Genomic DNA, 15,827 nt, shown 5'->3' on the forward strand with positions numbered 1-15,827 from the left:
CAATCACCTACTTTTTCTGGCCATTTTTAATTTGGAAAACAGCATGTAGAAAATTATTTAGTCATATGATAGTTTTTTCTTAAACAGTACTTAATCTACTGTGATGTGAAGGTATACAATGTAATGAAATGTTGCAATAAACAAATAAAAGAACAAGTTCCACACACTTTTAAAGAAGGCTTTCTGAAGCATTTCAAAAGAAGTATTTTAGAAACTCTAGATTAAAAAGCCTAGATGTAGGTTGCTTTGTTATGTGAGAACGTAAAAGACAAATCTCTAAGTGTATGAAAAAGTAGCATATTAGTGTTTATTATAAAGGACGGTATACAAAAATGAATTTCGAAGCTTTTTATTAAAGATTTTACTTTAAATCGAGACACGTGTCAGATAAGCATGAGGTAAAGAATTGTATATGCATGGAATCAAATCCAGAGGAATTACAAATTTTCATTCATCCCGAAGATTCTGTATATTCCTTAGCTGTCGTCGTGCAGCTACAGTTGATGCATAGATGACGTATCCCCAGGAGAGCAATACGACCGCGAGGAGCAACTAAGAAATGCAAGAGGAGGAGTAAAAGCAAAAACAAGTGAGTGGCACTTCCTCCTCCCCCCATCAAGTTGGTGGGAATTTTAGTGACAAACTCGTATAAATGTGGTTCCGGAAGCGAGTACACCAAGCCCCTATTACGTAAGGAGCGGAAAAGCGTGTCCTCCCGGAAGAGGCGGAGTCGAGGTGAGGGAGTGAAAGGCTTAATTCAGCAATGGATTTTGGAGTTTCTGGGCGCTGAAGAAATAGCGGGCTTTCACCCGCGGGCCTCAGGAGTCGACCCCGTGGAGCCCCTCCAGGCCCGAGACCTACCGCTGAATAAATCCGGTCCAGGGTGCGGCGACTCATTGGCTTCATGGTAAGGAGACGGCGGTAGTCCGCGGGCACGGGCGGAAGCCGCAGGCCCTAGAGTAACCTCCGGGGCGGTGGCTGCCGGGCGGCGGCGGCCATCTTTCAGCCGGGCGCGAGCGCCCGCCCACTCGCCTTCCGGCGCGTTTCCCCTCGGCTGGGCCGGCCTCTTCCGCCCGGAGCTGTGGGCGGTGTCAAGTGACCCGGGGCCAAGCACGCGTTTCGGGAAGGCGGTTAGAGAAACGAGAAAGTACGTTGGAAGTGCTTTTTGCCAGTTAGAAGAATAGGCTTGACTCGTCAACCGGTCTTCCTTCAGTTCCAGAGCAGTATTAATACGAGATAAGGTAGCGTCGTATGCATTTAAAAGTTTATTTGGAAAAATCCACGTTTTAAATACTACGCCGACCTCTCGCGCTCAAAGAATTAATGTTTCCTCCCGGTTCTGTTCCCACAATGTAGGTAGTTCGTGTATTCATCTTTGATGTAAACAAGAATACCACCCGCTTTTGTATAACTGACGAATCGTTGTGGGCATCCCTGTTAATTGAGCTTTTCTTCAAGAAATAAGTCTTTGAGAACGCAATGGCTTGTTGATGTCAGTGATACTCTTAAGAAGAAATAACGTGGCATGAATTACTCGGCAGAATGTAGCTGCCAATAAACAAGTGTTTATTGAACGTTTGTATGCTTAGGACGGTAGCACGAGCAAATATTAAACCGAAGGACAGAGTTTGGCACGCGGAGCCAAGTTCAGCCCTAGAATGTTCGGGACACTCACATTTGAGGCGAAGAATGGGGCAGAGCGCCGCTTAGGCACCAGACGTTATATCTCTGTAATCTCAGCTGTCGCCTAAACAGAGTTTTAATGCAGATTTCGGAGAGTGGGGAAGGGTAAAAACGTTATCTGTTTTGGGAAGATTTCAAGGCCCTATTCTCCTAGGTTGAATCCCTGTTTATCCCTATACTGGAGTTGATCTCGCTCTCTGAAAACTGTAGGCCTCTGATTTGGGTATTCCATGCGAATCCCGGTGTTGTTTCCTAACTCTGCAGCCGGAGGTAGTCCCTTAACCTTCGGGTAACTCAGTTCCTTTAACTATACACCAGATACAGTTTTAGTAACTTCTCACAGAGTTTGGTGAGGTTTAAATGAGACCAAGCTAGTTATCGTGTCTTCCGGGTAAATTAGAAGCGAACTTTAAACTAGTGCCCCTGTAATCCCCAGAGATTGGCAGCAACCAGAGTAACGGCATAATAGCGATTATGCCTCGGTGGGTCAGGTCGCTCTCAGTCCTGGAGCGGAGGGGGTTGGGAGAAGGGCCGGGCTCGGGCCGAGCGCGCTAAGCCCCGCCTTCAGTGCCGGCGTCCTCTACCGCGCATGCGTTACGCAGGCGGGTGCTGTGTTTTGACTTGCTGGGGGTCGCGGAGTGGGTTTCGCTTTCTGCCACCGCTTTCTGCCGCCGCCCCCAAGCAGCCATTGGTAATGAGCGCTTTTCGTCACAGGGGTCGCAGCAGCCGCCGGGGTCTCCGCTGTCTCGCGAGGAGGGTGAGGCGCCCCTGCCTACTCCCGCTCCTGAGGGCCGGCGGAGAAGTCGCCGGGTTCGCCTTCGCGGGTCCTGCCGTCACCGACCCAGCTTTCTGGGCCGTCGGGAGCTTGCCACGAGCTCCCCAGCCGGGCCTGCGCCGGTATCCTCCGAGGTGAGTGAGATCGGGAACAATGGGGCGCCGGGGTCGGAAGGGCTGGGCGATCTGGAGCTCCCGCCTGCAGCTAGGCCCAGGGTCGAGGGAGCTGCGGTCCGGGCCTGAGGCGCCGTGGCTGCCCGGCAGGCCGGCGTCGAGCCGCCGCGCACCTGTGGATCCGTGCCGGTGGGCGGGGGAGGGCTGCTTTCCGAGAAGCGCTCCCGAGGGGGCGAGCCCAGCCGTGTACTGGAAGGAGATTGGTCTCCGGGGGAAAAAGCCGACACAAAACACATAACGTTTGAGTCTGAGTCGTGGCATCGCCGCTGTCAGAAATGTGACCTTGGGCGGGCCCTTAACCTCTCTGAGTATGTCTGTAAAACGGGAGTAACGGTATTTTAGTTCGTTGTGATTATGTAAGGCACGCGGTGCTTACCTTAGATCCTGGCAGGTGGCAGTTCTCAACCAAAGGACTGTCGCCGTGACTGTTGGAGTTTGTACACTGTTTACACCCTGTGAGCCTGTGACTTCTTCATCCATCAAGTCAGCGCCGCTTTCCTCACGGCCTGCTGATTGGTAGACTGGAAGGGGGCAGTACTGAGATGAGGCAAATAGTGATTTGAGAGGAAAAGTGAATAGAATTTTTGGTAGGTAATTTTCAAGATTGTTTAAGATAAATTCAGAAAGAGTTACCGAAGATTTAAGTTAATAGCGGTGAGGGTTGGGCTTTTTAGCTTGTTTTTAGTCAATGACTTTGAAAGCTACAGAGTCAGCCGAAGCAGTCATGCTTACCTGGAATTAGTGGCTTTAGAGGGGAATGGTTCCTAAGCAGTTCTTTTTATTACTGCAACTGGAATTAAATTTCGTAGGGTCTGGTCAGTATTTAAGTTTTCTAGGGTCTGGTTAGTAGATCCTATAACTTCTGTTTGATTTCTTGGAATTGGTGATTAGATTGCAGTTCAGAGACGTACATGATTTCTTTAAGGTCACAAGAGGTTGGGCCCAGATTGTTTTTAATACTTGGTATATTTCTAGTACATCCACTTGTGAATCCTTTTTAGCCACTTTGCTTAGATATATTAAGTACAATATTGATATTAATATGAAAGTCATTTAGTTGTTATAGAATGTCATCTTTCTGGGCATTTTATAATCAGTTATGGATGATGGAAATGATCAAAATTAACTTTATTTTCACATAACATAGGAAAACAGTATTAAGTTCTTACTGCCCACCACGCACTTTGCTACGGGTTTACGTGGAATATATCCCTTCACACAGCCACTTTTTCAGGTGGGTACTGTTACTCAGCCTGTTTTAGAATTGAGAAAATGTAAGATTTTGTGAAATTAAATAACTTCCTCAAGATCACGCCACCAGTAAGTAAGTGGTTTTGATTCTCAGCCCTGGCTCTACATTACTCTGTCAATGTAATCAGCCAGTGATTAAATTGTATATACCGTGATAATTTAAGGAATGCCATAGAAGATGACTTTTATAGGAAGTCTGGTTTTATTAAATATTTAATTACGCAGAGCATTCCTACTTTGTATCCCTGTGCAGTTTTTTAAATGTCCGGTTTGTGGTCTAATTTAGATTCTAGCCTCCCGACACTTTATCACCCTCCACCTGTCCACCCCCACCCCCATCCATTTTCCCTAGATATTTTTGCTCGTTGATTATCTGAAATTTCCCCCAACATGTGATATGGAGGGTTCTTATCCCTGTTAAAGCCAACACATTTGAAGATTTGGGGAAGGGAAGGTTTTGCTTAATCAATTTATTCTAAAGATGGTAAACTTTATTTAGAATTTGGAAGGCAGTTAAGGAAAAGGGTTCAGAAGAACTGATTAACTTATTCCCTATGGGGAAATTGATTTGAAGTCCTAATTCCTAGAGTGCTCGGATAGAGAAACTTTTTTTTTTTTTGCGGTACGCGGGCCTCTCACTGTTGTGGCCTCTCCCGTTGCGGAGCATAGGCTCCGGACACGCAGGCTCAGCGGCCATGGCTCATGGACCCAGCCGCTCCGCGGCATATGGGATCTTCCCGGACCGGGGCACGAACCCGTGTCCCCTGCATCGGCAGGCGGACTCTCAACCACTGCGCCACCAGGGAAGCCCGGGATAGAGAAACTTTTATCACAGGCTTCTTCTAGAACCTGAAGCACTAAATCTATCATCAGGTCCACCTTTGCTACCTGACCCGGAACTCTCCCGCAGACCTACAAATCTTAAATCTGTCTGCTAGCCATCCCTGTTCTATGCCTTAATTTGTATTTTTGAAACAGTTTTGTTGAGATATAATTTATATTTCATCCATAAAGTTCACTTCTTTAAAATATAAAATACAGTGGTGTTTAGTGTATTTATGGAGTATATTTGTGCAACTCTAATTGAACATTTTCATCATCCTAGAAAGAAACCTCAACACCCCCCCCCACCCCGCAACCACCAGTCTGCTTTCTATCCATTTGCCTATTCTGTAAGTTTCCTATAAAATACATACAACATGTGATCTTTTGTGATTGATATTTTTTCATTTAGCATAATGAAAAAACTCATCCATATTGTAGCATGTGTCAGTACTTTATTCCTTTTTATTGTCAAATATTCCATTGTATGGAGATTCCATATTCATCAGTTGATGAGCATTTGGGTTATTTCCACTTCTAAGCTCTTAGGACAAACACTGCTATGATTCTTCACTTACAAGTTTTTGTGTGGGCATGTTTTTGTTTCTCTTGCATGGATAGGTGTGGAATTGCTGGGTCATGTGGTAATTCTACTTCATTTGAATTAGCAAATATTTTAATTTTAGTATTTAGTGATGATTTTGAAAGAGTAAATCCTTTATATGATGATTTATATTCATTGCCATTATTTGGTGTTTCCGATGAATACCATTCTTTGTACCGAAAGATATTCCTGTATAGAAATACAAAACAGGACTAATAATTTGTTCTTTTTTACCTACTGTGGATGATGTTACTCATCATTCTTTAGACTGGTGCTGTCTATTTGGTTAACAGACTTATAAAACTAGGGAAGGGAGGACTAAAGTTCCATTTAAAAAATTATAATTAGTTGAGATTTTGTTTTATTTGCACTTCAAGTTATTACCAAATAATTTTTTTAATGGAATGCATTCTGGGTTGTAATTTTTATGTGAACTGGAAATGTTCAGTAAACACTAAAATTCTGTATTCCAAAGAAACAAATTAAGATTAAATGTATTAACTTGAATTTCACCAGTCTTTTTTAAATTCTAATTACCCCTTTCTTATATAGAAGGGCAAACTAAAGTCCAGAATTAATGTGGATTTCTCCAGTTGACAGAGTTAGTTTTAGGTGAAACCTGGTCTTCAATCCAGATCTGATAATCTCTCCAGTGCCCTGTTCACTCTTCACTACTTCCCCTAATGCACATGCACAGTCTCTTATCCTAATGGTTTTTATTTTAAAGATTTTTTTCTCCTGAGTAGGAGAATTTAAAAATATTAGAAGTAGGGGGAAATGCTGAGAAATTTATGTAATATTAAGGTTCCAGACTTTAAATATATTAGCAAAAATGCAATTAGTATTAATATATTTATAATTCTCTTCTATTTAAGAACAATGGTAATTTGTACATTTCCACTCTAGAAACAGGACTGGAAGTATTTGGAACCCCCTGAAGAAACTTGTTCAGTGTTAATTGGTTTCCTATTAAGTTATAGCTCTGAGAAAGCTAAGATGCCCTAGATGAGCAAGTTTAATTTGAAGTCTGTGGTGAAGTACTTATATTTTACAATAATATTGACAGGTTTTTATCGTGGGCTTTATTTGTTTTTGTTAGACCTAGGTATGGCCAATGAGTTTCTTGTTTAGAAAATTGCAATTCTATTATTTGACTAGATAGCAGTTGACTTATGATGGGCCTTTCTGTGATGGTGGAGAAAGATCAGTAATAGGCCCAGGAAAACATAAAGGAAGAAACTAATATTTAACATCTATAAAATGTTTAGTATAGAAAGCAGCTAAAGAGGGATTTTTACGATAACAAGGCCAAAATGTAATGCAACTAGATTTCAGCTCTGGAAAATTCATTTTGTAAGTTATGGGTCTATATAAACTGACAAATCTAAAGCAAACTAATCTTTAAGATTCTAGTGATTCTTGTGAGAAAAGGTAAGGAAGGAGGCTGAAAACATGATTTCAAGGTACTTAGTGACTGACTGGATTAAATAAAAAGGCGAAGAAAAGCTTCTTAGGGATGCTGAAAGGAGTCAGTGATGAACTGAATATAATAGTGTAGTAAGAATAGTGTAGTATAACAGTAGTGTAGTAATAATAACAGCAACTAACATTTACTCAGCAGTTGCTATAAGCCAGGCACTGCCCATGAGTGCTTTTATATTTTTTTATTTCATTTAATCTTCACTAACAGATCCTTTTGTGTGTGAAAGAATCTTCCACTAAAAACCACAGAATTGGTTCAAATAGGTGAACTTTCTAGTATGCAAATTTTCTCCCTAAAGCTATTTTTAAAGATACATGTATAATACTTACTCAAACAAAACAATTGAGTAGTCCGTAGTGTTTGGGGCATATGTATGCAAGATATAAAACCATGTGTAGAAATAACTCCAACTGAGAATTATGATATTTTTGGGTTTTGTTTTCTAGAGAAGGATGGCAGGGGCAGCGGGGAAGCACATAAATGGACATTTAAAAAAATCTGGAGAAACCATGAGAAAATGTTAGCTACTAACTCTGAGTGGAGGATACATGGGTACTTGGTATATTTTCTTTTGCACTTTTTTGTACATATCAAATTATTTTTAAAAAAGAATAATATAATATTATATAATATTTGAGAGCTTACTGTGGACCAGGCACTTTTTCTAAGGGCTTTTTTTTTTTTTTTAACATCTTCACAAATCCTGTGAGGCAGGTTCTAGTATCAGTGAGCTACAGATGAAATTGAAGCTTAAGGACGATAACTAGTAACTAATCCATAGTCACACTGGTAATGTGGCAGCAGGATTCAAACCCAGGAAATCTGACTTTAGAGCTTGTGCTTTAAGTACTGTATTACTATGCTATACTGCCCCTTTATGTTACAAAGACAATAAACTACTTAACTATTTTTACCAAAGTATGTTTCACAGTCATTTGCATTTTTTTCAGATTTAGTCATTTCTTTTTTATCAGGTTACTGATGTATTTTTTTCCCTTTTACAGATAATGGCATCAGCCGCTAAGGAATTTAAAATGGACAACTTTTCACCTAAAGCTGGCACTAGCAAATTGCAACAGACAGTACCAGCTGATGCATCTCCTGATTCTAAGTGTCCTATATGCTTGGATAGGTTTGATAATGTGTCTTACTTAGATCGCTGTTTACATAAGTTCTGTTTTCGCTGTGTACAAGAGTGGTCAAAAAACAAAGCTGAATGTCCACTATGTAAACAGCCCTTTGATTCTATTTTCCATTCTGTGAGGGCAGAAGACGACTTCAAGGAGTATGTCCTAAGGCCTTCATACACTGGTTCTTTTGCTACCCCTGATGGTCAGCGATTCCGCTATCGTACAACTATGACAAGGGAACGAAGTGCTTCTATTTATTTACCTAATAGTACCATGAATAGAAGAACAACAACTCCACCAGATAGTGGAGTAATATTTGAAGGGTTAGGCATTTCAGCAAGACCTAGAGATGGTGAAATTCCTCCATTTATGAGACAGATTTCAATAAGGAGGCCAGCTACTGCAGATGAAAGATCTTTGCGGAAAATTCAAGAACAGGATATTATTAATTTTAGGCGAACTCTCTATCGTGCTGGTGCTCGAGTTAGAAATATTGAAGATGGTGGCCGCTATAGGGATATTTCAGCTGAATTTTTCCGTAGAAATCCGGCTTGCCTTCACAGGTTAGTCCCCTGGTTAAAACGTGAACTCACAGTTCTCTTTGGAGCTCATGGATCATTAGTGAATATTGTTCAGCATATCATCATGAGTAATGTTACTCGCTATGACTTGGAGAGTCAGGCATTTGTGTCTGATTTAAGGCCATTTTTACTTAATCGGACTGAGCATTTTATACATGAATTTATTAGTTTTGCCCGATCTCCATTTAACATGGCAGCCTTTGACCAGCATGCAAATTATGATTGTCCTGCGCCTTCATATGAAGAAGGTAGCCATTCTGATTCTTCGGTCATAACAATATCTCCTGATGAAGCAGAGACCCAAGAGCTGGATGTTACTGTAGGTACTGTTAGTCAGGCACCATGGGATGATGAAACTCCAGGGCCATCTTATTCAAGCTCAGAGCAGGTACATGCTGCCATGTCTTCCCTTTTAAATACTTCTGATAGTTCAGATGAAGAACTTGTAACAAGAAGAGCCACATCTCAGATGCAAGGAGTACAAACCAATGACGACATAAATAATGACAGTGATTCTTCTTCAGATAATTGTGTCATTGTTGGGTTTGTTAAACCACTAGCTGAGAGGACCCCAGAACTTGTTGAACTGTCCTCTGATTCTGAGGAGTTAGGTTCCTATGAGAAAATGGAGACTGTGAAGGCACAAGAACAAGAGCAGTCTTACAGTTCCGGTGATAGTGATGTTAGTAGATGTTCATCTCCACACTCTGTCCTTGGAAAGGATGAACAAATAAATAAAGGTCATTGTGATTCTGGTACAAGAATCAAATCAAAGAAGGAAGAGAAACAGTCTGTATCATTGTCCTCTCCCAGAGACCTGAGCTCATCCATCAGAGGAGACAGAGTATATTCCCCATATACCCGCAGACACAGAAGGAGGGGAAGATCCAGAAGTTCAGATTCATGTTCCCAGAGTAGGAGTGGGCATGATCAGAAGAATCGTAGGAAGCATCATGAGAAGAAAAGAATGAAAAGCAAACGATCCAGAAGCAGGGAGAATAGCAGACCTAGAGGTAGAAGAGACAAAAAGAGATCAAGAACTAGAGATAGCAGCTGGTCAAGAAGAAGCCAAACTCTATCTCTAAGTAGTGAAAGCACAAGCAGATCAAGATCTCGTAGCAGTGATCGTGGTAAAAGAAGATCACGGAGCAGAAATCGAGATCGTTACTATTTAAGAAATAATTATGGAAGCAGATACAAGTGGGAGTATACTTACTATAGTAGAAACAAGGACAGGGATGGCTACGAATCATCTTACAGGAGGAGGACTCTGTCCAGAGCTCATTATTCCAGACAATCTTCAAGTCCAGAATTTAGAATTCAGTCTTTTTCTGAAAGAACAAATGCTAGAAAAAAAAATAATCACAGTGAAAGGAAATATTACTACTATGAAAGGCATAGATCAAGGAGCCTATCTAGTACTAGATCAAAGACTGCATCTACAGGGCCTGACCGGGTGAGAAATGAAAAGCCTGGCGGGAAACGAAAATACAAAACACGGCATTTGGAGGGTTCTAACGATGTGGCTCAACCATCTCGGGAATTTGCTTCTAAAGTAAAGGAAGGTCATTACTCAAAATCTTCATCAAAATTGGATGGAAGCTACAAAAATGAGAGTGACAGCTTTTCAGATAGCCCATCATCAGACAGAGAGACAAAGCACAAGAGAAGAAGAAGGACCCGGAGCCTAAGTGTAGAGATAGTTTATGAAGGGAAAGCTACCGATACAACTAGACACCATAAAAAGAAAAAGAAAAAACATAAGAGGAAGCATAAGAAACACCATGGCGATAATGCTTCATGTTCCCCAGTTGTGATTACCATTGACAGTGACAGTGATAAGGATTCTGAAGTAAAGGAGGATACAGAATGTGACCTTGGTCCTCAAGACCCTCTACAAAACGAATTTTTGGTTCCTTCCTTGGGACCATTTGAAACTAAAGATGTAGTTACAATAGAAGACGAATTTGGTGTCCTGGGCAAGGAGTGTGATATTACCACACTTAATAACAACTTGAATAATGCCAACAAAACTGTAGATAATATTTCACCCCAGGCAGCTTCAATTGAACAGACTCTTGATGTAAGAGAAGAGAGCACCTTTGCCTCTGATTTGGAGAGCCAGCCCAGTAATGTCTCTTACCAAACTGAGTCATCAAGGCGACTGCCATCTCCACGGATATCATTAATGTCAGTGTCTCTTGGTAGAGACCATGATATGTCTTAAAACTGCCAAAGCGTCTCATTGAGAATTCTGGTGGTATAAAAAGTAAAAAAAAAAAACAAAAACAATGTCATCTACTGCAGTCTGTTTAAAGATGACACTTGGTGAAAACGCTTTTCCCCCTTAAAAATATTTTGTGATTTTTTTTTGTGTGTGTGTTAAAAATTTGTAAAAATCATTATTTGTTCAAAAAATATGTATGTCCCACCCTCCGAGATATGCACTTTTAAGTGAAGAAAATGATACTGCTAGCAGTTTATTTAAAACTTGGGATCCTTTTTAAATAAAAAATATAAAATTTAGAAATTATTTCATAAAGCCATACGGTATTGACATATTTTTAAAGTAGTCGATGAGTATTTTTGAATTTTTTGTTGAGAGTTATTCTGGAAATGTGCTATAAGCTAGGAGAATCCCTTTGGACAGTCTTTATTTTTCTTCTTAAAAATTTGTATGATTCAAAACCATTTCTTCAGGTTAAATTGAGGAATTTTATCTGCACAGTTTATCTTGACATCTGCCAAAAGAAAACTTTAAAATTTCCTTTATATACTTGTTTATCTGGACTGCCAGTAAAGCAAATGTGTATTCAACAAAAGAAAAAATAAAACAGTAACACTTTAAAACAATCCAAAAATTTTCCTTTGCAGTATTGATTGTTTTTTAAATCAAATTATTTTAGTGGAGCTAAACTGTTGTAAATAGTTAAGGATATCCTTGTGTTATAAATACTGAATTTCACAGTTTTAATGTGAACTACATTTAACCTCACAGTTATGATTATTTTAGTTCTTTAATCTGATTATGAAGAGTATCTTAATTTGCTGTCTTCAGCAAAATGCAGTTATGTAGTGTGTAGTATGTAGCTTACTAAAAACAAAAAAACCCTTGCCTGACTTCTTTTATATTGGTAGTTCTTTTATACAAAGTGGCTGTGTTTGTTTATGTTTTATTCTGGTTTAGAGATGATAAAAACTGCTGTACCTCTATAGCCTGACGTAGGATTGCCAGTGAACAGCAGAGCATGGATGAGATCTAAATTTAGCCGTCACTTTGCTTTGCTCCCATGTTCATTCATTGTTCAACAGAAATTGGAATGTCTGCTGTGTGTCTGCAGGTTTTTAGGGATTCAGTGATAGAACAAAGCAGGTATGTTCCCTTTCCTCATATATATAAACATTACAAACTATAAGCTCTCTGGAGACAAAGTATAATTTCCTGTAAGAGCATACAGTGGGGGCCTAATCTCAGGTGGAAGTAGTGGTTGAACTGAAATCCAGAGAACAAGTAGATATTAACTAGGAGTAGAGTTGTCAGCAAAGGGGATGTGCAGAGATCCAAAGGCAGAAAGGGAGTCTGGCATATTCTAAGGACTAAAAGAAGCAGGCTTAGCTAAAGGACAGAGAGTGAGGGACCAAGCTTTGTAGGCCCCACTAAGAGTTTGTGTTTATCCTAAGGGCAGTAGGAAACTGGTTTGTAAAGTAATGAGAATCTAAAGTTGACACAATTTTAGTAAGCCCAGATGTTGAGAAATTGTGGGATGATTATAGCTGATCAAAGAATATACTTTGAAATTATGAAATGACTGTAGTTTTTCTTAAGTATTAAAAATGTAAGAATGCTGTTGTATTCCACATTCTGCTTTTGCATGATATTTTAGTGAACACCCATCTTAATACATGGCACCATCACATCATCCTCTTAGGTGTTCAAGCCCCAAATTTCCAAGTCTTTGATTCTTCGTTCTCCTTCAGCCCTCTCATCCAGTCACTAAATCTTGGTCACTAGATATTTTTCTAATATTTCTAATGTGTCTGTACCATCATCCAGTCTAGGCAGCCATGATCTCTCACCTGTACTACCATAATGGGTCTGCCTGCATCCACTGTTTACCTCCATCCATTCTTGATGTAGCTTTCAAAAGACCTTTAAAAACATTTTTTTTCCCCTTTCATTCTACTTAAAATCCTTCAGTAGCTTCCTATTATTCTTAGGATATTTATTAAAAGGAAACAAAAGTCCAACATAATATGGATTACAGATCTCTGCTTAATTAGACTCTAGTCCATCTTTAGCTTTTCTCTCACTTCATTTGTGCTCTGGCCACACTAGCCAGCTTCAGGTCTGTGGAGGTGCTGCTCCCTACTAATTCAGAGCCTTCATGCATAGCGTTTTCTTCTGCTGGGAACTGAATTCTCTGGCTAAACTAGGTAGGTTAATGTTAAAGTGTTCCCCTCCACTCCATGATTTCCTCTCAATTACTTCCTCTTAACAACCCTGGACTCCTTTAGGGTATGCATCACAAGTTGCAGTTGATTACTAATGTCTTCTCTCTCACCAGTCTGAAAGTTCTTTGGCAACTGTATGTGTTCTACTATATCCCTTCTCTATTTTCTTTCACATAGGATATGCTTAAAGCGCTTATTGGGTGGACGTATAGGTGCTAGAGATTTTTTAAATTGGCTAAGACCTGCTTTCTGCTTTTACAGAGCTATACTTTCTATAAACTTTCAACCTAACTCTGCATTTGTTTAGCCTATTCATCCAAGTTTGCTGTCCATGAGACATTTTATTTTACCTCAGGTTTTCAGTGTTTTTGCGACTTATTTCTGTAAAGTAAATGCAACTAGGCATTTGCACTTGCTCATTCATTGGGCGAGCACTTGCTCAATCTCATACTCGGATTCACAACAGGAAAACTTGTTATTATTACTTCTTTGTCTAAATAGTCAAATTTGGCCTTAGTTCTTAGGGGAGGCAACCCAAGGGAAGCCCTAACCCATCTAGTCTGTAGTAACAATAGGTGGTGTGTACAGAGGAGCAGAATTTATGCAAGGTCAGCTGATGGCCTGTACTTGCTGGGGATTATTTTTACATCATGGGGAATAATTGCAGTCCCCTCTACCGTAGGCTGTGGACACCTGAGCCAGTCGGTAATGCATCTCTGGACTTGGAAAAATTTTTCATAAGGTGCTTTGGGGTACTGGAAACCACCAGCAGCCATTGTCCCCATGAATTGGGGCAGGGGATGAGAAATGGAAAGGGGTTCCTCCACACAAACCAGATTTCATCAGGATTCAGAGCATGGATCCATTTCTGTTGTTTGTTTGTTTTTTAATTTATTCATTTATTTATTTTTGGCCACACTGCGCGTCATGTGGGATTTTAGTTCCCCGACAGGAATCAAACCCAGGCCAAGACAGTGGCAGCGTGGAGCCCTAATCATTGGACCACCAGGGAATTCCTGAGCATGGATCCATTTGTAACATTAAGCTCATTAGACCTGTGTACTATCGAAATGGTGACATTTTAAATTACTATGATAATGTAGAGACCAGAAATTGTATAGACAAGTCTGGTGATTGGTGCTTTTAGGAAAACCCACACGGGCATGTAAATCATAATCATTATGTAACCTACTCTCAGATGGTTCAGAAGATGCGTATATAGTTGGAGAGGAGTAATGATAAGTTGTGGTACAATTTAAAAATTGATGAACGAGGGTAAAATACAGAAATCCTTTGTACTCCTTGTAATTTTCATGTAAGTTTGAAATAGTTTCAAAAGTGCTTCTTTAGGCCTGCAAGGTTGCCTGCATGTGAGAATGTGTCAGTGAGTTATCAGCCTTGTATACCCTGCAAAAGGGAGAAAAAAATCACAAAGGCAAACATGTGACTGTTAAAGCCACTTTCTCCGTGAGAAAGAACAGAAGTCGCTAGACAATCTACTCTTGATTCCATGCTCAGAAGCAAGCTTGTGAGGGTATAAAACCAAAGAAAGGAGAGTTTGCTTTATTTTTAAAATTTCAAATGGGAGGGAGAGAAGACTTTGGGAAAGGAGGCCCTAGAATAGGAGAAGTTGAAAATAAAAGAGAGCGGTAAGTGCTGTAGCAAAGGGGATCCAGAACACGGGTATGTGAATTAATAATGGATATAGAAGCAGCGGCGAGTCTTATTCCAAAGTGGCAGAAGGAAGTAAAAATGCAGAGAGACACTGGTGGGTAGATGATTAAGATGAGGTAGTTCATTCTCTAAAGCCTCTCTTTTCTCCATGAAGTAGGAAGCAGTGCCATCTTCTGAGAAAGATGCATCCCGAGTAGGATTGGGCTTGAGGAGAGGAGTGGAAAAATGTTCCTTGAGGGTCGTTGAGAGAGGCTTAGTTAAGAATTGCTGATGAGTGTTGAGGTCTCACCTGAGATACTGGGATGTTTAAATTTATGGGACCCTGAAATTTGTGATTTTGTCCTGGTAGCATTCAACAATATGGAAATAGAAGCAGAAACTAATGTTGGACATCTAATATGCGTTCAATATTTCTACAGTGAATGAACAAATGGATGGATTTATCTACGGTTGACGTATTGCTGAATGTAAGTAGTAAAAAAAGGGGCAAGGGAGTTGAGGGAGATACTGGTGAGTGTAGTTGAATTGGTGCATTCTGATGTCTGGGCTGTGTAGGGAAGGAAGTGAAGCTATGAGGTGACCATTATACTTAGAGAACAGTGAGATATCAGGGGATTTATTTTCCAGTGAGGTTCAAGTAGACATAGTGGGGATAGGAGTAAGAAGACTGAAAAAATGTTTTAAAGAGCACCTAATTCTAGCCATGACTGGAAGTAATGAAAATGGGTGGAGGTGAAGGTGATTGGAATTGAGGATAATGATCTATGAGGCTGTCAAGTATTCTGTACATGGAAGAACACTCTGGGTGATGGTGGGAGATACAGGATGGACAAGAAAATGGTAGTTGTGTCACGGGTATTATATCTTGTCCTTTACACTCATGTTCTGCCACAGCAGCTGACTCATGCACAGAAGATAACCAAAGCTTGGTAAATAATTGATTAATTCCTCATTTTGAGTTTTCAGTCAATACCTGAATCTCTTAGGTATTGGAAAACAGTATGTGTTATATGGCCACTTTAAAAAGTCCAGTTGCTTGTTACAATGTCATGGAAATTAGTAAATCCTTTCCTACTTTACTTTGCAAGGATATTGGGGAATGGTAAATACCATTGGATCTGTGCATGAGAAAAGCAAGAGGTAAGGGAAATAGAATTCAACTTAGGGCGAGGCCTGAGTCTGAATTCATCCCAGTAGGA

General features: G+C 40.3%; 2 protein-coding genes across 2 annotated transcripts; one reads left to right on the forward strand and one right to left on the reverse strand.

Annotated features, from left to right (window-relative positions):
• Window positions 1-437: 437 nt before the first annotated feature.
• On the reverse strand, window positions 438-1,014 carry SMIM27 (small integral membrane protein 27; the record flags this gene model as incomplete). Its single annotated transcript, XM_079706790.1, is given in 3 exon segments — window positions 438-471; window positions 473-552; window positions 862-1,014. Coding segments are annotated over 3 exon segments (159 nt in total). The 5' UTR covers window positions 907-1,014.
• Window positions 890-11,355, forward strand: TOPORS (TOP1 binding arginine/serine rich protein, E3 ubiquitin ligase). Its single transcript, XM_079706789.1, has 3 exons — window positions 890-907; window positions 2,398-2,592; window positions 7,796-11,355. Exons 1-3 carry the CDS (start codon window positions 905-907, stop codon window positions 10,727-10,729), a joined length of 3,132 nt encoding a protein of 1,043 aa, XP_079562915.1. The 5' UTR covers window positions 890-904; the 3' UTR covers window positions 10,730-11,355.
• The last annotated feature ends 4,472 nt before the right edge of the window (window positions 11,356-15,827 follow it).

The sequence above is a fragment of the Hyperoodon ampullatus genome, assembly GCF_949752795.1.
Source record: "Hyperoodon ampullatus genome assembly, chromosome: 6".
Lineage (NCBI taxonomy): Eukaryota > Metazoa > Chordata > Mammalia > Artiodactyla > Ziphiidae > Hyperoodon > Hyperoodon ampullatus.